Source organism: Odontesthes bonariensis, chromosome 3, assembly GCF_027942865.1.
Source record: "Odontesthes bonariensis isolate fOdoBon6 chromosome 3, fOdoBon6.hap1, whole genome shotgun sequence".
Classification (NCBI taxonomy): domain Eukaryota; kingdom Metazoa; phylum Chordata; class Actinopteri; order Atheriniformes; family Atherinopsidae; genus Odontesthes; species Odontesthes bonariensis.
Genome location: NC_134508.1, coordinates 38,469,490 through 38,492,207, shown reverse-complemented (window position 1 = coordinate 38,492,207; position 22,718 = coordinate 38,469,490). Strand labels below are relative to the sequence as shown.

Below are 22,718 nucleotides of genomic sequence, written 5' to 3'. Positions count from 1 at the left end.
TTGTACGTTTATAGCCATTGTTGTGTCAGAATTGTATTAGGCTGTCTCGAGACACCCACCATAACCCTCTTGAGAGTCCTAGCAACCACCAGACTCGGACACACTGGACTTCTTCACCTACGATTCGGATCAGCCACGAGTCCAGATCCGATTCGAATGGGGGAATGTAGCAGTCACAGTGCCGTGTGGATTAAGAGTTTTTCAAACTTTGACAAAACCAACATTCCTGTGGGGGATGTTTACGTATGTGGATATAAACCAGATCTTCATTTTCTTTCCACAAAGGAAAAAGAGACAGAAACTGCCTAATTTACGTTGATCTTCTACCCTCTTTAGAGTTTTTGGGGAGTCGAACTCGCAACAGACACTTGCCATAAAAATTGGAAAACTCGAATGAACAAAGGATCTTTCTGTTGGAGACCTCACTATCTTATCTTCACCATGAATCGAATTGACATTTTAACACCCTCTCCCACCAGAGAAAGAGACCAGATGGCTACACATGAACTGAGAAGACTCACTTTTAGTTAAATCTTAAAACTATATTAAATGTGTTTGATAACCGTGTACAATTTCTTTCAGGTTTCCCGCTTGATCACAAGACGCATATAGAGACAATTTGTACGATTCTGGCTTAAATATTGACAAAGAACTGATTTTGGTGGAAAATGCCCAACCTGCCTGATGGAACCACATTGCCCCCTAGTGGTCTGCAGTGTGATTAGTTGAACATTTAAATACCAAAGGACTCAGTAAAATGGATATGGAATGGACAATATATGCAACTAGTAACTTCTAACGATGTCCCTTCGGTATCTATTTGGTATTTGTTTAGTGTCCCCATTGTTAACACAGAAATTAGCATTGTGTAATTCACAATTCATATGTCACGATTTCATAGATATTCACCTGAATTTTGAAAGTCATAATTGTCTTTATCATGTGTGTTATTTTGATGTCTTTGTATTACAAGTCTATGTTATATCTTTAATCTGCATATCTTAACAAGATGTGGTGTTTTCAGAATCACCGAGACAAATGTTCTATGAGATGGGAGTAATGGAGAAACACAGAGTTCTTTGTCTCATCCAGAAATCCCCCTATAGCACAGATCACCTTACAGAGACATGCACACAGTTCAAGCATGTCATTGGCTGAAAAAGTAGTGTAAGCCCCGCCTCCGAGAGTCAAAATCCGGAACAGCGGAAAACACAGGTCTCTTGCCCTCTTGCCCTCTTGCCCTCTTGCGCTCGTGTGCTCTGGCTCGCTTCAGGCGTCTGCCCTCCCTTCTTGCCTCTTGTTCCAGAAGGGTTCCAACCCAGAGTTTCAGAAGGAGATTTGAGCAGAAAACAGCTGCTCATAGACTTTTAGAGATGGTTTAAGCAGAAGAGAAGAGCTCGCCGGAGTTTGGGAGTTTTCCATAATCTCAGGAGAGAGCGGAAGGACGTGTGGATAACGATGCAGCGGACGACCGGAGGAGACCCTCCAGAACCCAGTGAGACCCCGGAGACGAGAAAGAAAGACCCGAACAAAGAAACAGATTGAAATACTCTGAAGATGCACGTTTTACGTGTTTGTGTTCGTCCCTCGCCATACACGTCCTTCTACGTCGCACGTCCTAACCTCCGCTGTTTCACGCCATCATCACCTTTTCCTACCAAGAAAGCCAACTCCAAGCAACCTTTTATTAATCTTCTGTGAACTTAAGTTCACTTCATCAGAGAAAGCAGCAACGGACCAACTCTGACACAACGATGGATTTGATCATCCCACAGTAAAGCCCTCGACATCATCGTCCCCGTTTCCCGGTGAAAGAAGCAACTGAGAAGCTAAAAAGGTCAGCCACCACAGCCAGGAAGGCCCAGAGAGCGGAAGAGAAATCCCCTCGGACCCCGCGTGGCCGCTACCATGGTCCGAACCGACTGAACAAAACTTCAGCACAGTAAGACCGACCCGTTTTCACCTTAAAGTGGGTTTGATGGATGTCTCGAGGCTTTCACAGAATGATAAATTAATCCGAAATGTCAGTATTTAGATTCAAATAGTCAGCCAACCCAAACTATTTGAATACATCCAGTATCTCCCCATTCCCCATATTTTATTTTATATTCACTAAGTGTTTTATATAATCACCCATATTCAATGCATCTCCTGTTTGTTTAAAGGTTCATGTCTAAGATCATATCATTGTAATAAACAGCTCATATATCTATATATATGTTATAATCACAGATTGTGTCGTATGCTTTCTTTACGTAATGTCTGTCCAACCAAACGAGAACTTCACGAAAGTAGCGAGATATGAGACTGAATATTAATTGAATATTAATTTAACACCAGGATCGTAAGATTTCGAACAGTTTTCCGACCTGACTGTGACTTAAAATTAAGTCAAAACCTAGGTTGGTGGTGCCCCTGAATTCGAGGTAAGGTTTATTTGAGACTGTAAGAACATCTCATAAATCCTTATATTTAATAGGTATATAAATACCCGGTAACGCTACAACACATTTCATACATTATCACCAATACTTTTCATAATTCCTCTGTAAGCGCTTTAAAATGAACAGTAAGCAAACACAAACTTAAACAATTATTATATTACATCTCTAATGATGGCTGAAATGTCATTTTCCAGACAAATAATCATTTTACATGATGATGATGGTTTCAGATAGATTTTAAAATGGTGAAAAATTTTCTAACAGCAAGTAACATAATATAAAAATAAATGAAATACATGTCAGAGAAACAAAGTAGAACAAAAAAAAAAAGTTTTTGTTTTTCCTTAGAAAAATTAGAGGATTAACTGGCTGATGCGAATGGACTCTTGTGTGTTCTATTTTATTAATAAAACCAATTAGATTTTCTGACCAATACGGCTTGACACCATTCATTTAAATATCTAAACTTCCTACATAAACTTCATAGCTTTATAGTGGACACTGCCACTGATAAATAAAAAAGAAAAGTATAAATAAGGTTTCAGTGCTTTGATGGCAAAGCTGCAGTGTTTTACTCCTCCGTATGGAAAGAAAGGAATGCCCCTTCCGAAGGGAAGAACTATCCGGCTGTCTCACAGACAATAAGACTGACCAAAGATCAAAGGGATTTTACCTCTTTTTAAAAATAAAAGCAACAAGAGAGATTTACTATGGGAGTAATCTATAAAAGTTTTTTTTTTTTTTTTTTTAAAAACTAGCTTCCAGTAAATGGTTCCCTTTCCACCATAAATGGTAATAATTAATAACTTAATTTCATTTCACAAGCTGACTGCTTTAAGGCTCTAAATCAGTTTGGCCAACAAGCGACCAGCTTATTTAGTGTCAGTAACCTGAACCTGACGTCAGGAGCTTAAAATGAAACTAGGATACAATAAATAATATCTAAAATCTTTTTTGTTATTCCCTCACTTTAGTTTTATAAAGATTCCTTCTTAAATATTTACACCTCGTTGCTTTTTCCACTCTCTTGTGATCTTTAGATTCCTCGAGTTCATTTAAACCCCCCTAATAATGATGTCATTAATGACAAACGAGTAAAATGTTGCCCGTTTCATGAGCAACAAAATGTGAGAGCAGGAAACACTGAGGTGCATCGAAAGATGGAAGGATGACCAAACAAGTGATGAACATACAAAAACGGCACATTCAGCAAAGACATTCACAGCAGAGAAAAATTACTTTTTGTGAAACTTGGTGACGAGCTGTTCTGAAGGTAAAAGCCTCTTAATCAGGCAACTAAACAACTAACACGCCATCAGTCTAACCGAACAAATTTCACGAAGATCATATTTACATTAAATATACAAACTGCTACAAAACAAATGTAACATATAGAAGTGTCCTCCTGGCAGCATGGAGGTGATACCCACTGCACCCACTGTTCAGGGCTGAGTGGTTTCACTGTTCAGGGCTGAGTGGTTTCACTGTTCAGGGCTGAGTGGTTTCACTGTTCAGGGCTGAGTGGTGCTTCTGGTTTCCCGAATAGATTCAATTCCTATTTTATATGATGGAAATTAATTTGACTGAATTTTTCGACAGACACTCCTGGTCTTTGGATAAAAGCTTCTGCCAAAAGCATAAAGATAAAAATGTAGCTCTGCTTTTGTCGATCTGCTCTTTTGGCATACTTTCTTTATCCAAAGTGCTGCCACACATCCGCCTTCAGGAATACAGTAATCAGTTCTGAGGTCAAAGTGAAACAGGCCCCCCCCCAAATTTTCTGAAATTACAGAAATGCTAAGTTGTCTTCTTCACATACACAGTCGTATTCTAATTCAGTGCGTGCACATACATAAAGAAAGAGGGGCTGACGATGTGCATGTATGACCTAAAAGCTACAGCTTTTACCACTAATCAAAATGTGTGAGAAACAAACCACGTACCCAGAGACTGACATGGTGGCACTAAAAGAGGCCCTTATGAACCAATATTTAGAGACAGATGATTAAAAAAAAAGGGAAATATTTGGGAGGAATTTCTGTAAAGCTGCACGCTTTGCACCATAAGACACCGTGTGTGTGTGATGTGTGTGAGAAATACAGGAAGCTGCTCTAACATGGAGGATCTCCACTGGCTTGGAGTGGGAGCTCTGAGGTACCGTTACAAGAACCGTTTGCCTTCAGGTAGGAACCTGCAAAAGAGAAAGAAGAGAAAAGAATATCAGATTAAATCATTCTTTTATAATGTTTAACAGTAAACAATTTGTTTTTTTTACAGAAGACTCAAAAGCTCAAATCTACCCAAAAATGAACCAAACATTACCTGCATTAGTTAATGTTTTAGCTCCCAGCATTACTAACTTTAACCAAATTTCCATCAACATCTCAGCTGTTCTTACAAGTGAAGAGAGACAATTTTGTACTCAGCAAGAGGAGGGGCCAGGAAATAAAACAAGAAACTACCTGAAAATAAAGGATTTTCCTCACAATCTAGATGACGTCACAGAGGGAAAAAATCTGAGGCCCAAAATATGACCAGCGTATGCTAACATGTCCTGGATGATGTGATGATAAGCAGACAGCAACAAATACAGATGTGAAGGCATTCAGGATGTGCAGAGGATGCGCTCACATCCGACTGCTTAGGCCACATTCAGAGGCTGTTTGGGACTCTTTTGGTCACATTTTCATTAAAGTCAGACCAAAAACTCCATCTGAGCCACAGAGAAGGAAGAAATAGTCCTCTGATGTGACGCTGTGCAACAATGTTTTCTCAACATTTTGTTTTGCGGGTTAATAAAAGGAAGATTTAAAAAAAATTTAAATTTAAAATTAAATTTAAAAAAATAAAATCTGTAAATCTGTGCATCTGAGGCAGAGAAAAGCCTGGTTATTAAAAGCCCTTTCACATACCCACCGCTGTTTCTCTTTGATAACTCACACATATAAGACAGAGGCCCCGCATCAGTGTGTGCTGTCACACATCAAGCTGGCATCGAGTAATCATCTGAGTCTCAACAGTGTGATTGGACATGGGCCCTATATGACAACAATGAGCAATGATATGCATCGGTCCCGGCTTGAAAGCCACGTGTAAATAAGTTTAAATATTTTTGCCCATTTACGTCGTACAACCCTCGGGTGCAGTATAACAAGGTGAACTGATGCAGTGCTGTTTTGGGATCTGCACATTTTTCTGTTCCTCAGCGCTGGTGTTTTAATGTGACATACAGCTAAATTAAAAATGGACCAGCCAGTAATATGCTGTGCAGTATAGGGACGATACAAAACCAACAGATGTATTAAAGTCAGTAAGGTTGCCATCAACTGTGAGCAGATGTCATGTTTCTTTTTAAAGAGACGGCTCCAGAATAAAACTGCAGAGTCTCAACGCCTCAGTTTGGGAGTCAGCAGAGGTCACTGAGCAATCATTTCACCCTCCTTTTACTCGTGTCATTTGTTGCTCAACAGACACATAACTGCCACTGTGTTCATCTGCATATCGAGTGAGTATCTGAGCCATCATTCGGATTATAAAGCCACACATGTACACACATGTGGTCGGATCAGCCAGGACGGATCACCAAATGTAAACAGGGTCTGACACTCTGCTGTCATCTGTACATGGAGCCGAAGATTAAAACACCCTGATGCAACATGATGTCCCTCAACCTCTGCTCTGCACACAGCTCTGTACCGAGAGGAACACTGTGATACAGAGAAAGTTTGGAACAACCGTGATAAGACCTTAAGATTACCTGAAAATGAGCTTTCATGTGACTGCAGCACTTACACACATCATGTAAAGACTAACTGATCTCATAGTTCAAATGTGCATGTTAGAACAATATATTTAGTTCAAATATAAGAGCGTTGTGGTTTTCATAAAACCGTTTTAGGTGAAAATCTAAATAAGGGTTGCTGTCGGGTATCAGCCATAAAACGGGACACTTTACAGATACAGGAAATGATGTTTCAGTGGCTTGTGTAATACAACAGAGGTTTAAATGTGAAAGGACAAAAACAACTGTCAAGAATGTGAAAGCATGTCTGCACATTACAATTATCTTGATACATTTATTATCAGAATTTACCTTTCTTCTTGAGTCGTCTGATGTATAATAATAAGAAAGCAACCAGAGCTAAGAGAGCAACATTTAGAACTCCAGAAAATCCCAGACCTATCCACACATCAGAACAAGGATGGAACTGAAACTGCTTATCTGAAAAACACGACAGAAACATTAAATGAGTGAACAGACTATGTACAACATGTTATAATCAAGACCAAAATAAAATGTGTTCAAGGCTGAAGATTATAAAACCAAAGATATGTATGAAAAATATTAAAACACACAAACATCAAATATCACACGTAGAAATGTCACCTGGCACAACGATCTCATCAACAACATGGCCGCTGTCCTCTTGTTTGGCTACACAGCGGAAGAGGTTGGTCTTTGTCTTTTTCACAGAGATCTGGAGGGAAACGTCATAGAGGCCTCCTCTGCGTGAGACCTGTGGCTCCTCAGCAGGAAGAATGTTTCCATCGCTGTCCTGCCACTCTACGGCAGGTTCTGAAGAAGCACCTGCGACGTCACACTTTAGCCGCACCCCGTCCTCTGTGGTTTTAAGTATCCCAACAGAAACCTTTGGAGGTGGATCTGTGAAAACATCACAATGTTTCAAGCAACTGTCGACATGAGAAACAACATAATGAAGAGAGAAGGGGCAAAGTTACACCTTTTCTACTCTTTCCACTTGACATTTAACAGTTTAACCTCCTTTGAGGAATTTTGGGATCAGTGAAATAACAAACTATATGTGACAGAAACAGTGCTGAAATGTTCAGTGCAGTTTCATTCATCAAACAAAAAAAAAAAAAAATCAATCAACAATAACTTTGATCATTAGAGACTGATCTGCAGAGCAGAGAGTAAGAACAGTCTGCACCTGACATGTGGTCATGTTAAGAGAAAGTGTTCAAGGAAATAAGGGTTTAAATAGTTAAAGTTATACAAATGACCAAAATAAATAGCAAGAACTGTGCAGAGCCTCCTGTTTCAATCAGATACATTACTGTAGTAACATTTACCCGACATCTGGTCAGTGAGCTCACCATTCCTAAACACTGCTGGATATGTACATAAGTAACAAAGCAACATACTTTATTTATGTTGATTACATAAGTTAAATGTTGCTTTGCTGTCACACTTTGTCCAGATTCTCATTTCATTGTTATTTTTACTTGTTTATTATAAGTTAAAGTGAAGAATAAAAGAGTAAAAATATGTTCAGTATCATGTTCTCTTTAAGGAAGTCAATAAAAGCTGAACAGACCAACAGTAAAACATTAGTTTGATGAATGGAATTGATCAATTAGCCCAAAGTAAAAGAAAGATTCTGCACCACTGAACCAAACCAGGCTAAAACATACCCTGCTGTGTGTAATGTATCAGAGTTCATTTGCTGGAAACTTCAATGTAAATATCCAGGATTTCACATTTTATACTGAACTATTCACAGTGTGGACGAAGCAGCTAAAATATTTGATGGTTTAGTGGATGTTTCGATAATATTGGTTCGCAAAAATGTTTGATTCCTTCAAACGGTGAAATGACCAAAGTGGTCAGAGGTTATTAAAATGATTCACTTGCTGCTCCACAGTTAAACACTCCACTTCAGTAACATAACACAAAGTTCACATTCAAAGAGCTGAATTCATGAGTCCCAAATCAATGAGTCCGAGATTAGTGTCAAAATAGTGTCTCAGTGATCAACACTTTGTTTTCTAAGTGTTGATGTTTTAATTCTATCTTCGTTATGTTGTTTTATTTTTCACACTTGTGTCCCGTCAACTTTACATTTAGTTCAGTAAAGCACTTTGGGATACACTTTATCATTTTAATATAGATGAGTTGAGCTAGCTTGATTACAACCTCATTTACTAATGAAGATAATTACAAATAACAGTAATAACTATCCATCTCTGGATTAAAAGCTCGACTAGATCTCGACCCACAGAAGCCTGCGTTTAAAGTGAACATGGAATAATAATTTCTTTATCTTGGGTAGCACTTTCGCTCGGGGGAAGCCTCCTCTTGAGAATGAGAGGATCTGACTAATGTTTCCACTAACTGGTTGAATTCCCGAATGACGGTGACTCGTGAGCCCTCACTGCACTATTTACAGGTTAGGAAGCTACAACAACAACAACTTTGAGAAACACGCTACGGTTTGACAACACGAGATCCAGCTGAATGATGCAGACGCAGAATATGAACACGTCTGAGGCAGGTGGAGATAAAAATGATTTCTGACTGCGTGGCAACCCCCACCCTCTGTTATTATAACCTAAAAACTTCATCATGTCAAAATATTCTGCTTAAAACTGCTTTATTTAACTTTGATTTTAACAGGAATTATATCAGTTCCACAATGTCAAGTCAAACTTGGACGGATTCCCACTGAAGGAATTGTTCCCAAATGTATTTTACTTGTTAACGATCACTGATCAATGAGGGCTTTGAGAAGCAGTGTTCAGTGCTTTTTTCCAAGATGATTCTATCCAAAACGACTTCAGAAACAATGTACTCACCAACAACATCAAGTTGGATTCTGAATCTTTGTTCTCCTGATGGAAGACGAGGGAAAATACAATTGTAGTCTCCTCCGTCCCCTTTCTTTGTGTTTTTGATCATTATGGAGGCATTCCCAAACTTTAGCTGTTCTGGAAAATGAACGACTCTTCCTTTGAACTGCTCATCTTGACCTGAAAATCCGTTGTTGTAATGAATACCAGCATCATAATAGAAGACCTCCTTGTGTCCATCCATCTTCCAGTCAAAGACCTTCTCCACCATACTCTCCTTGGTGTTGAGAGAACACGGTAAGATGACATCACTTCCTTCTAATGCAACCAGTTGTACCACACCAGGCCCTTAAAGACAAATATGACACAGTATTTTAATGAGCAGGTATACATATGCATTAAAACAAGTACATGTCACCTCACCTTCTGGTTTAAAAGCAGGTTAGTTTACAGTTTAGTCATTATTCACATACATGAATCTTTTTGTTTTGAGTTCTGAGTTTTTTTGGTTTAGTTTTTGACAACATCTTTAGTGAGAGGGTCAGTGTGTTAAAGGGATATTCCATATCTTTTAAGTGGGGTTGTGTTCATTATTTTATTATTTCAGGATGGGGCCATGAGAAGATTTTTTTTTTACATCCAAGACAACTGAAACCAAGCAGCTTGAGCAAATATCACATTGTGGATTTTACACTGTGTCATTACATTATTCCAACATGACTGAACTGGCTTCAAAACAATCTCAAAGGTTTTACATTTTCACGTGATGACCAACCAAACACATCATCCTGACTGAACGCGAGCGAGCAAGCGAGCGATTGATAAAAAGGGATTAGAATGCGTACTTTTTCAATCAGCCTGTCCTGACATGCCACGAGCGATCTCGCTCCATTCAGCGATGACGCCGACCCCTTAAAAAAAAAAAAAAAAAAAAAAAAAGCTTGCACTGTCTCTATCTGGACGACAATTTGCAGCGGCGTTTATTTCTTCTTATCGATGCTTTGATTGGTTTGGATTCTGAACCAATAGAATCACTCCCGACAAAATCGTGCATATCAGGACACCCTCGCGAAATTTTGTCGTCGTATCGCGTCAGTTTCGCTCGCTCGCTTTCAGTCAGGATGGGGTAGTGTCAGGCAGTGTTTCTCAATACCGGTCCTTGGGACCTACTGCCCTGCATGTTTTCGATGTTTCCCTCCTCCAGCACCCCTGATCAGGCCACTGCAGAGCTTGATGACTAGTTGATCATTTGAAGCTATGCAGTGTCCTGATCAGGAGCCATTCATTTGAATCAGGTGTGCTGGAGGAGGGAAACATCGAAAACATGCAGGGCAGTGGGTCCCGAGGACCGCAATTAAGAAACACTGACCTAAGGTGATGATGGCGTGAACTCTGTTATAGCAGGGGAAACCCATCCCGGTGGCACCATCAGATACACCATCAGGAGGGGGGCAGGTTCTCACATCTGTGAAATCCATGACACTGGCAAATAAATCTTGAAATTTTCATCCGTCCTTCAAGAAAATTTGTTCATAAATCGGCATCCATCAAATCATTAATACAAAATTAGCATGGTAGTATATGGTAGCCTGTGGTCCATTTTTAATGGACCTGCAGCCAATTCTACATTTAAATATGCCCCACATATGAAACTTGTACTTGTGTGTTGTCCTCACTGCAGTGTAGCAACTGTAGCTATACAACCAACTAACTCTGATGCAAAAAGACGTCGAGTCGTAATGAGCATTTTCTTGCTGTTTACTATGGCTTCCAACATCATCTTACATGACAGAGTGGAAACTGTAACAAAAGAATAAAGTTCAACTGTTTTAGCAAAAATCTTGTCATGAAATATACATGTAAATATATGTAAATAGAACGTTGTAACTAAGTGTAGTCTTTCCTTTTTAAATAGTATTTTAACATTAACTTATTAACCTAATCATGAATTTGTACTCACGGCATTGCCTCTAGTGCTGGCAGCAGATGGATTTCACGTGCATACATCCAGATTGTTTACTTTCCGATCTACAGGAAATGGCCTCAAACTACCGGAACCGATCTACAGCCTGTCAAATTAAAAGTCCTTTAAACATTTTGCCTTAATGGCAACACAACTTGGATGTACAGTACTTCCTCATTTCAATCACTGATTGATGTACCATCTTGAACAAGACAGCTTTACACAAAACACGAAAAAAATAATGAAAAAAAGATTGTGGCTAGGGTGGATCTACAAGTGGCTTAACCAAAGAAACACAAGCCCACAAGTTAGTGCATAAAACATTAGTCTACATCCCCATAGCTGTGCGTAGAACTAAAGATTTGCCAGCTAACTTAAAGTGATTATGATTTTTACCTGATTGAAAGTGATGAGAGCAGAGACGCCACAGACACCGCAAATCCGGCAGCAACTGTAACCATCTTATCTCAAAACCATGATTGAAATGTGGGGACTTATGGCAGATGTATTAGCTGTAATTGTTATGAGCTAGCATTGTTATGAGCCAACATTAGCTACGTTACCAGACATCCCAAGTTCCAAAAACTCATTTCAGGGAGATGCTTATCGACCCCCCCCCCCCCCCCCCCCCCGCGCCCGGCCCTATATTAAATTGGGGATTTTTTTAAAGGCTTAGACAGGCTGGATATAGATAGTTAGATACTGTAGCTGCATGGCTAGTTAGATATAGGCCTACACAATTTAGTAACTAAATGTGTATTGATACTTTAAATAAGTCTTTGATACGTTTTGCTTTATTTTATAACAGCATTTACCCTACAGAAATAAAATGCAGGTGATGGCGCGTTCACCTACCTCCACATGTTTTACAGTCATTAAGTCCGCCGTGGGCAATACTGAAGTCACTGTTGCATACAGTGCACCTCGCACGGTGTCATCATTCTTCACCTTCACTAGACATGGATATACTTTAGTATATTCTGCTGTAAAATGAGTCTTATATTTTCGTTTTTTAACTCAAGGATTCACCCTCTGCCATTTGGCAGGATGCACAGTTTTGAGTGGTAACTTAGGTGACTGTCAGAGAGTAAATCGAAGCCCTCCCACACCGAACGTTATTGGCTTATTTTGCTGACTAAACCAATCAGCGCGCCCTCTGACCAGGAGTCGCCCTGAACGCTCGTTGAACAGAGCATCGCTTTGGACAGACACGCACAGGTTTCACACCTGTCCCCACACCCCTCTCTCTCGTGGATGCGCAGTCGAAACGCGCATTGCACGAGTTATTGTGTTGCCTGCACGCTCTCACTCGCATTGAAAAAAAAAAAACTCTCTCGAATAGTCTAAAATCCGGGACATTTTATCCGACTCGCGTGCATCCGTGATTAACTATCAATATCAGGGAGTCTCCCGGAGCTTCCGGGAGACTTGGGATGTCTGCGTTACTTACTTTATTTGTAGCTAACAACTAACTAAGCTAACAGCTACAACTAAATTAAGTGTTTAATAGTCAAGTCATATACGGACTGAGCTTGTGTATTCACGTTTTTACCTTGTTCATGTGCAAAAGTTGTCCCAGTCTTGTTCAGGAGAAAGACGAAAGCAACCCAGAAAACCCAGCTCCTCCGTCATTGTTAGCTGGTCTCGATGAAACTTCAAAACTAGCAAACGTATTGTTATAACAAGTTGTTTTGGTCTGAGAGATCTTAGATACTCCAAAATAAGTTTGCAATGGATAGATTTTGGACACGGTTGTGCAATTAAAACAGATCACAAACGAGAGAAACGGATAGGAAAACATGAAACGAGTTTTCTCCAAGAAGTCCGAGTAGCCCCTGACTGGAGAAGTCCTGGCGTTTTCTTCTTCTTCTTCTGTTTATTTGCGGGTTACAGCATTTAGTGTGTATACCGCCACCTACTGTACAGGAATGTGTAAAGGAACTGGCCAGACTATATCACTTTTTCATAATGAAGTGTAGATAAATAATAACTAAAGTAAGAAAATAAATAACTAAAGCAAATAAACAGAATCAAATCAAATAAACAAACAAACCAAAACGTATATTAAATTATTTTTCCTGGCGTTTTCTGGCTGTCAGGACCGTCAGGCCCGGAAATGCACGGCACACATTTCAAAATAAAACTGCAGACCTCCCCTGTCAGGTCCCCCAGACCAAAACTTAAGATGCTCCTCTAATTTCACACCAATTATATAGAACCCCCCCCAAAAAAAAAAACTAAACCAGTGGCTGCAGAGGGACTAAAAGGTAGAGTAATAATTACTAATGCTGAAGGATTATCCCGACTGACATAGGCTGCTCTCCCCTTACATTTAGACAACAAAATTAGTAAAGATATTGACCGTATGCTTCTTAATTTTGTATGGAAAAATCGTACACACTATATTAGAAAAACTGTTATTATGAATAATTATGAATCAGGTGGACTTAACTTTTTGGATTTCTCTACCCTAAATAACACATTCAAAATTAATTGGGCTAAACACTTTCTTAAGAATCCAACTTCTATCTGGAACCTTATACCTTATCAGGTTTTCTTGCGCTTTAACTTCATTTTAAACTGTAATTACAATGTTGAAAAACTTCCTGTAAAACTCTCATCTTTCCATAAGCAGGTGCTCTTAGCGTGGACGCTCATTTATAAACATAACTTCTCTCCTCACAAATACCTTATCTGGAACAACAGAGATATTTTATCTAAAAACAGGTCACTCTTCCTCGAGACTTGGGTTCAAAATGGTATCCTACTAGTGGCTCAGCTGGCTAATAAGGAAGGACGATTACTCAGTTATAATGAATTCTGCTCAATATATAATTTCCCAGTTAGTCTCCAGGAATTCTCCACAGTAGTTGATGCTATACTCTCGGGCACCTTAATGTTGTTTAAAAACACTAACTATACTCTGTCTATTCCACTCACTGTCCCTGATCAAACCGAATCATCTGTGGGAAAAATCTGTTTTTCACAGGACAATGGGAAGAGCAATAAGAGAATACGCAGAATGTAGAGATCAGCGACATTATTATTCAAAAGTCTCCACTGGTTTGTCCTGATCTGTCCTTAAAGTGCCCGTGGCGTGCTTTTCTCACGTTGTCTGGCTTATTTGCAGCGTTAAAATAATGTTGGGAGAGAAACTACTTCAAATGTTTTCATTGACATTCGATGTATGAACGGATTTTTGTACAAACGTCGTGATTACACCAAGAGAAAAGGCAGCTAAGGAGGCTAACTGTGGTTGTGTCAATACTTTTATACACAAGACAACTGAAGGTATCTGTTTGTTGCTTCTACAACCACTCAGACACACAAGTTACTCACACAAGCAAATGCACAACTGAAGGTATTGTGTCATGTTTACATTTTAATATTTTCCTTTCATGCAACTTTCATTGTTTACACTTGTGGTAAGACCAATATACCTACTTTGTCATTATGACTCTTATTATAAAAACGATTTTGAGATACTTTTATTTTGACGACTCAGTTGTCAGAAGCTTAGTGACGGAATCATTTTGATCTTTCCTGCAGTGGAGACAGCTGCATTGTCTGCCACTCCTCATTTGCCACCTTTTATGTTTCTATGCTTGTTCAAGCAACGTCTGTAAGTACTTTGTTTTACATAATTGATCATACTTCTAGTTTATTTCATGCTGATAATTCATATGTTTATAGGTTAAAAATGCAATTAAAAACGAAGTATTTTCTCAATGACATAGCAAACACATGATGTAACTTAGCTAAATAGTAATTCATGTACTATTTTTGATGCATGTTTTGTATGTGTTTGTATTTCAGTTTCACAAAATGATGATTCAGTAAAAATCACAAGAAAGAATCTGCTTCTGTGGAGTTTCTGAATCCCTGTTTAGCTGCTTGGATAGCTACTCTTAGTGAGGCCAAGACATATTGAGTGTTTCCACGTCCTGCTGTACTATACTTTATACTATACCAATACTTTTATACACAAGATAACTGAATATGATACTGAACATATTTTTTATTTTTTATTATGTATATATATATATATATATATATATACACGCAAAGAAAAATGATTTAAATGGGTGCATTCAAAGATTCAGCCTAAACCTTTCAGATCAGAGCATTATGACAAAGTATGACAGCAAAGCAACATTTAACTTATGTAATCAACATAAATAAAGTATGTTGCTTTGTTACTTATGTACATATCCAGCAGTATTTAGGAATGGTGACCTCACTGACCAGATGTTGGGTAAATGTTACTACAGTAATGTATCTGATTGAAACAGGAGGCTCTGCACAGTTCTTGCTATTTATTTTGGTCATTTGTATAACTTTAACTATTTAAACCCTTATTTCCTTGAACACTTTCTCTTAACATGACCACATGTCAGGTGCAGACTGTTCTTACTCTCTGCTCTGCAGATCAGTCTCTAATGATCAAAGTTATGTTGATTGATTTTTTTTGTTTTGTTTGTTTGATGAATGAAACTGCACTGAACATTTCAGCACTGTTTCTGTCACATAGTTATTTCACTGATCACAAAATTCCTCAAAGGAGGTTAAACCGTTAAATGTCATCTGTCAAGTTTTCACAGATCCACCTCCAAAGGTTTCTGTTGGGATACTTAAAACCACAGAGGATGGGGTGCGGCTAAAGTGTGACGTCGCAGGTGCTACTTCAGAACCTGCCGTAGAGTGGCAGGACAGCGATGGAAACATTCTTCCTGCTGAGGAGCCACAGGTCTCACGCAGAGGAGGCCTCTATGACGTTTCCCTCCAGATCTCTGTGAAAAAGACAAAGACCAACCTCTTCCGCTGTGTAGCCAAACAAGAGGACAGCGGCCATGTTGTTGATGAGATCGTTGTGCCAGGTGACATTTCTACGTGTGATATTTGATGTTTGTGTGTTTTAATATTTTTCATACATATCTTTGGTTTTATAATCTTCAGCCTTGAACACATTTTATTTTTGTCTTGATTGTTCTACATTGTCTTTTCACTCATTTAATGTTTCTGTCGTGTTTTTCAGACAAGCAGTTTCAGTTCCATCCTTGTTCTGATGTGTGGATAGGTCTGGGATTTTCTGGAGTTCTAAATGTTGCTCTCTTAGCTCTGGTTGCTTTCTTATTATACATCAGACGACGCAAGAAGAAAGGTAAATTCTGATGATAAATGTATCAAGATAATTGTAATGTGCAGACATGCTTTCACATTCTTGACAGTTGTTTTTGTCCTTTCACATTTAAACCTCTGTTGTATTACACAAGCCACTGAAACATCATTTCCTGTATCTGTAAAGTGTCCCGTTTTATGGCTGATACCCAACAGCAACACTTATTTAGATTTTCACCTAAAACGGTTTTATAAAAACCACAATGCTCTTATATTTGAACTAAATATATTGTTCTAACATGCACATTTGAACTATGAGATCAGTTTGTCTTTACATGATGTGTGTAAGTGCTGCAGTCACATGAAAGCTCATTTTCAGGTAATCTTAAGGTCTTATCACGGTTGTTCCAAACTTTCTCTGTATCACAGTGTTCCTCTCGGTACAGAGCTGTGTGCAGAGCAGAGGTTGAGGGACATCATGTTGCATCAGGGTGTTTTAATCTTCATGTACAGATGACAGCAGAGTTTCAGACCCTGTTTACATTTGGTGATCCGTCCTGGCTGATCTGATCACATGTGTGTACATGTGTGGCTTTATAATGCGCCCCCCCATCCGAATGATGGCTCAGATACTCACTCGATATGCAGATGAACACACAGCCTATGTGGCAGTTATGTGTCTGTTGAGCAACAAACAGAACATCAGCAGGTCTCCTGATGCTTCTGTAAAACACAGAATACACTCACTGACCTAAACTGTGTCATCATTCAGACATGAACATGTCTCAGATTTTCCTGATGCAGTTATTGCACCTTTTCTTTTTCACCAACTTTTCAGCAGCTCAGCAGATGCAGTGTGAGACGAGTAAAAGGAGGGTGAAATGATTGCTCAGTGACCTCTGCTGACTGAAGACTCCCAAACTGAGGCGTTGAGACTCTGCAGTTTTATTCTGGAGCTGTCTCTTTAAAAAGAAACATGACATCTGCTCACAGTTAAATCAAAATCAAATCAAATTTATTTATATAGCACATTTCATGTACAAACAATTCAAAGTGCTTTACATAAAATAAAACTATTGCAGCAGGGAGTGGAAGAAGCATTAATTGATGATAATTACTCACTTTAATACATCTGTTGGTTTTGTATCTGTCACACCGCGGTGAGGTGGTTTTATTTTGGGGTTGTTTTTTGTCTTGCGATTTCCTGTTTTATTTTGAAGAATAAGTCTCCTCTCGTTTCAGGTCACTTGCCCTTCCTCATGTGTCACATGTAGGAGTGTCTTCCCTGATTCCTGATTGTGTCCACCTGTTTCCCATTACCCTCATGTGTCTTATAGTCTGCGTCTCCCTTTGTCTTGTAGCCAGTGTGTTTCGATCTTTCGTTCATGCCAGGCCTTTTCCATAGCTCATAGTCAAAGAAATCTACCACGATACCTGAAGTTCATTGTTATAGCCTCCAGTCTTTTAAGGAGTGTTTTTTGTTCATAGTGCCTCAGCCATAGAAAACAGCCTCCAGTTTTAAGGAGAGATTTTCAGTTTAGCTTTTCTTACAGATCCCTTTCTTCCTCCATCTGGAGTGATTTTTTTTTTTTTTTTTTTTTTTTTTTTTTTTTTTTTTTTTTTTTTGTTATAACTTTTCATAGTCAGTTTTGTCTTCCTTTTTTGTTCGAGAGTAATTTTCATAGCCCCTTTGTTTATTTATTAAATAAAACTTGTCTGAATTACGCTACCCTCTGCATCTGAGTCCTCCCATTCATTGGTCCTTGTCAGTATCGTCCCTATACTGCACAGCACATTACTGGCTGGTCCATTTTTAATTTAGCTGTATGTCACATTAAAACACCAGCGCTGAGGAACAGAAAAATGTGCAGATCCCAAAACAGCACTGCATCAGTTCACCTTGTTATACTGCACCCGAGGGTTGTACGACGTAAATGGGCAAAAATATTTAAACTTATTTACACGTGGCTTTCAAGCCGGGACCGATGCTGTCATTGCTCATTGCTGTCATATAGGGCCCATGTCCAATCACACTGTTGAGACTCAGATGATTACTCGATGCCAGCTTGATGTGTGACAGCACACACTGATGTGGGGCCTCTGTCTTATATGTGTGAATTATCAAACAGAAACAGCGGTGGGTATGTGAAAGGGCTTTTAATAACCAGGCTTTTCTCTGCCTCAGATGCACAGATTTACAGATTTTATTTTTTTAAATTTATTTTTAAATTTAAATTTTTTTTAAATCTTCCTTTTATTAACCCGCAAAACAAAATGTTGAGAAAACATTGTTGCACAGCGTCACATCAGAGGACTATTTCTTCCTTCTCTGTGGCTCAGATGGAGTTTTTGGTCTGACTTTAATGAAAATGTGACCAAAAGAGTCCCAAACAGCCTCTGAATGTGGCCTAAGCAGTCGGATGTGAGCGCATCCTCTGCACATCCTGAATGCCTTCACATCTGTATTTGTTGCTGTCTGCTTATCATCACATCATCCAGGACATGTTAGCATACGCTGGTCATATTTTGGGCCTCAGATTTTTTCCCCTCTGTGACGTCATCTAGATTGTGAGGAAAATCCTTTATTTTCAGGTAGTTTCTTGTTTTATTTCCTGGCCCCTCCTCTTGCTGAGTACAAAATTGTCTCTCTTCCCTTGTAAGAACAGCTGAGATGTTGATGGAAATTTGGTTAAAGTTAGTAATGCTGGGAGCTAAAACATTAACTAATGTTTTATGTGTAGATTTGAGCTTTTGAGTCTTCTGTTAAAAAAAATAAATAAAAAATTGTTTACTGTTAAACATAAAAAAAAAAGATTTAATCTGATATTCTTTTCTCTTCTTTCTCTTTTGCAGGTTCCTACATGAAGGCAAACTGTTCTTGTAACAGTACCTCAGAGCTCTAACTCCAAGCCAATAGAGATCCTCCATGTTAGAGCAGCTTCCTGTATTTCTAACACATATCACACACACACACGGTGTCTTATGGTGCAAAGCGTGCAGCTTTACAGAAATTCCTCCCAAAGATTTCCCTTTTTTTTTTTTAAATCATCTATCTCTAAATATTGGTTCATAAGGGCTTCTTTTAGTGCCACCATGTCAGTCTCTGGGTACGTGGTTTGTTTCTCACACATTTTGATTAGTGGTAAAAGCTGTAGCTTTTAGGTCTCATACATGCACATCGTCAGCCCCTTTCTTCATGGATATTTTGGATAAAGAAAATATGCCAAAAGAGCAGATTGACAAAAGCAGAGCTACATTTTTATCTTCATGCTTTTGGCAGAAGCTTTTATCCAAAGACCAGGGGCATCATGTACAAAGACTTGCGTGGATTTCCTACTGAAACTTGGCGTACGCTCAAACCCAAATGCCCAATGTCGGATGTACGAATCTGTGCGCACGCATTAATCCAAGCACATTTCGTTTGTACATCCCAATCAACGTGGAATTGAGCGCACATGTCGGTGCACCCGACTCCTCCCTGTCCACACCCCTACTTAAATACGCAAATCCTATTTAAATGAGCCCTGCACCTGCGATTCCCCTCTGTGTACTGTCAGAAAATAAAGAAAAAAGACTGAATAAGACGGGAAAAAAGAAGAACTTCACGGAAAGCGAGATGTCGGTGCTACTTTCTGAAGTGAAGGCCCGCAAAAATGTGTTCTTTGGCACGCTGTCCTCCGGCAAACAGTAACGTGCAGAAGTGTGCTGGGGAAAAGTCGAAGCTGATTGAGACATTTCACACTTTACTCACGGGGTTATTAACATTTGCCCACAGAGACGATCAGGGGCTTGTTACAAAGATCTTAAACTGAAGTTTAACCAGCAAAAAACAGCAAGAAACTAACTTTAACCACCAACTAATATATCAGAGATGGACAAGAAGCTGAGTACAGAGAGCTGGTGGACCGCTTTGTGGCATGGTGTGGGAACAATCATCTCATCTTGAATGTTAACAAAACAAAGGAGATGATTGTAGATTTCAGGAGAAACAGGGTCAGATCAAACCCTGTTTCCATCATGGGAGAAGAAGTGGAGGTGGTTGAGGAATATACATACCTTGGTGTTCATGTGGACAACAGACTGGACTGGAGACACAACAGTGAAGCCATCTACAAGAAAGGACAGAGCAGACTGTACTTCTTGAGGAAGCTAAGGTCCTTCAAGGTTTGCAGCAAGATGTTGCAGATATTCTACAAGTCTGTTGTTGAGAGCGTCATTTCCTCTTGCGTCATCTGTTGGGGCAGCAGCAACAGAACCAGGGACCTAAAAAGACTCAACAACCTGATAAGGAAGGCTGGTTCTGTTCTGGGGACGACTGTGGAACCTCTGGAGACAATAATGCAAAGAAGGATTTTGCACAAAATCAAGAGAATTATGGACAACCCTGAACATCCTCTCCATGAGACTGTTATCAGAAAACAGAGTCTCTTCAGTCAAAGGCTTCTTCAGTTTGGATGCAAAACGGACCGCTACAGGAAATCTTTCCTGCCCACAGCCATCAGCATCTATAATAACTCTTTGATTTAATTGAGCTACATCAACATTTAATTTCCCTCCGGGATAAATAAAGTATTTTTGAATTGAATTGAATTTGAATTGAAGAAAGAGAAATAGTGAATGCAGAACAAAAAAATAAACTGGTAAGTACAGCTTCAAAGTTGGAACTAGTAACTTGGTGAGATGCCCTGAGAACAGCATCGTAACCCTTCTTTTTTTTTAAGTAAGAACCATAAAGGCGCCAACATATAGGCCCGCAAAACTTTGTGTAAACAGTTCAGTCAGTGAACAATCACCTGTTGGAGACAGCATTATGGCATGATACCTCCCTGCAGAGTAATTTCCTTTTTTTCAATGAAGGCACGGCCGCTTACAAAGTAGGCTTTTTTCCCCTTCTTCCTGGCTTTTTCCAGGAATGGCCACAACGCTTTCCTCGACTCCCTGTCAGCTTTGCAGAGATCCTCCGCGAAGCGCAGGTTGTTTTCTTGAAGGAAGGCACACCCCTTTGCTGCTATCCACACAACATCTCTCACCACTCGTGAGCAGAATTGCAGGATGATGCAGATGAAGGAGACTAAAACATGGCAGTCAGGTCAACTCTGAGGTAGCTGGATGTTAGATACATTCCTAAAAGCAGAGCCTGGATGCTTTAATCTCCACATAATGTTTGACTTTTGAAAGCATTCACAGATATTGTTGCTCTGTTTGTTTGATGTTGAATCTGCTGTGCATCACATTCAGTTACATTCTGAGTGTTCTCTATATCCTTGTATCCAACGGTGTTATCAATCTAAACTGTAATAAAGGTAAGTTTAATTAATGTATAAACATATCAGCAGCATGTATCCCATGTTCAGAGTCCTGACAGTTATTTATATGCATCATTTCTTGGTTTTTAAAAGATAAAATGACGTGTTTTTTAATAAAATGATTTTGTCCTTTCTGCAAACCAACAAGGACCAACAAGCATCTCCTCTAATTCAATGCAACTTTCTGATCAAGACTCCAAACAACCTTTAAATGTTTGAAGTTTGCTGCTGAAGTTTGTTTTATGTTTGCATCTTTTATGTCTGAACCAGCAGAGTTGTAGACAAAGATGGTTCACACTTATTTCAGCCAGTTTAGGAGCTCAGACCAGCTTTGATCAGGATAAAACAGTAAAACAAAGGTTTTTGGTTGGGTTGGTGGCTCTGCTGTAATGTGAGAAATAAGACTGTTGTGGTCATGAAGCTGCATGTAGCTCATTCTGCTCTTATTTAGAACAGTGGAAGCAGAGTGGCCTGTTAACATATTTTCATGTCAATGATTCCCTCTCATTAACAGAAAAATACATAGAAATACTATCACATAGCTTTATTTGCATGTATTCCAGTGTTCAGGGCCGTCTGCACCAAGAACAATAACTATGATGATGTGAATATAAACACTGCTGAGAAATGACGGCCTGTAAACTGCAGTCGAGCTGTAACAAGGCCACAAAGTGGGTTTTGATTAAAAAAAAAAAAAGAAAACCAGAAGGCTTTGGGGACATTTAATTTGATTCAAAAGAATACATGAGTTAGGAGAATCTCGCTGTCCACCTTCTTATGTGAAGATCTTATTCACACGTTCATATGAGTCAACATCAGATTGATGATATGCTGACAATCGTCACAGAGGACATCAGTAAAGAACATGTGTATATATATATATATTCCATAATGGCCCCTGCTCCTCATTGCTATTAGAACTCACTGCAGAGGAGTTGGAGGATTTTGTTTTAACTCAATCAGACTAATGTATCATTTCTACCTTGTGTAAATATCCTTTTACAGATGAAATGATTCAATAAAACAACGTCGGTTATACCTACTTACAGAGTTAATACTCTTTGCTGCGAGCACAAGATGTGAATTCTAAGTGAGTGTGAGCATGGATAGTGGATGGCTGTTTGTCTCTGTGTGGCTCTGTGATGGACGGGCAGCCCATCCAGGGTTTATCCTGCCTCTTGCCCAGTGACGGCTGGGAACTGGCCTCCGGTCAAAAGGCCGCAGCTTCTGCGCTTCCTCCATCACCTGCCATCTCAGTTTAAGGCCCCAGTACCAGGAAACAAGAGTTGGACTCAA

General features: G+C 39.3%; 1 protein-coding gene and 1 long non-coding RNA gene across 2 annotated transcripts; one reads left to right on the top strand and one right to left on the bottom strand.

Moving 5' to 3' along the window:
• Positions 1–6,329: 6,329 nt before the first annotated feature.
• On the bottom strand, positions 6,330–12,622 carry LOC142377929 (putative selection and upkeep of intraepithelial T-cells protein 1 homolog). The gene is made up of 4 exons (XM_075462265.1): positions 12,551–12,622; positions 9,042–9,383; positions 6,832–7,107; positions 6,330–6,666 (listed from the first exon to the last, which is right to left on the bottom strand). Exons 2-4 carry the CDS (start codon positions 9,304–9,306, stop codon positions 6,527–6,529), a joined length of 681 nt encoding a protein of 226 aa, XP_075318380.1. The 5' UTR covers positions 9,307–9,383; positions 12,551–12,622; the 3' UTR covers positions 6,330–6,526.
• Positions 12,623–14,545: 1,923 nt separating this feature from the next.
• On the top strand, positions 14,546–16,147 carry LOC142377928 (uncharacterized). The gene is made up of 3 exons (XR_012769567.1): positions 14,546–14,620; positions 15,600–15,875; positions 16,034–16,147. It is a non-coding gene; the product is annotated as an uncharacterized LOC142377928 (long non-coding RNA).
• Positions 16,148–22,718: the final 6,571 nt, after the last annotated feature.

Coding starts and splice junctions, on each gene's coding strand:
- LOC142377929 (XM_075462265.1), bottom strand. CDS start 9,306: ATGGTGGAGAAGGTCTTTGACTGGAAGATGGATGGACACAAGGAGGTC. Junction 7,108..9,041: donor AATCCAACTTGATGTTGTTG/GTGAGTACATTG, acceptor ATGTTTTCACAG/ATCCACCTCCAAAGGTTTCT. Junction 6,667..6,831: donor TGATGAGATCGTTGTGCCAG/GTGACATTTCTA, acceptor CGTGTTTTTCAG/ATAAGCAGTTTCAGTTCCAT.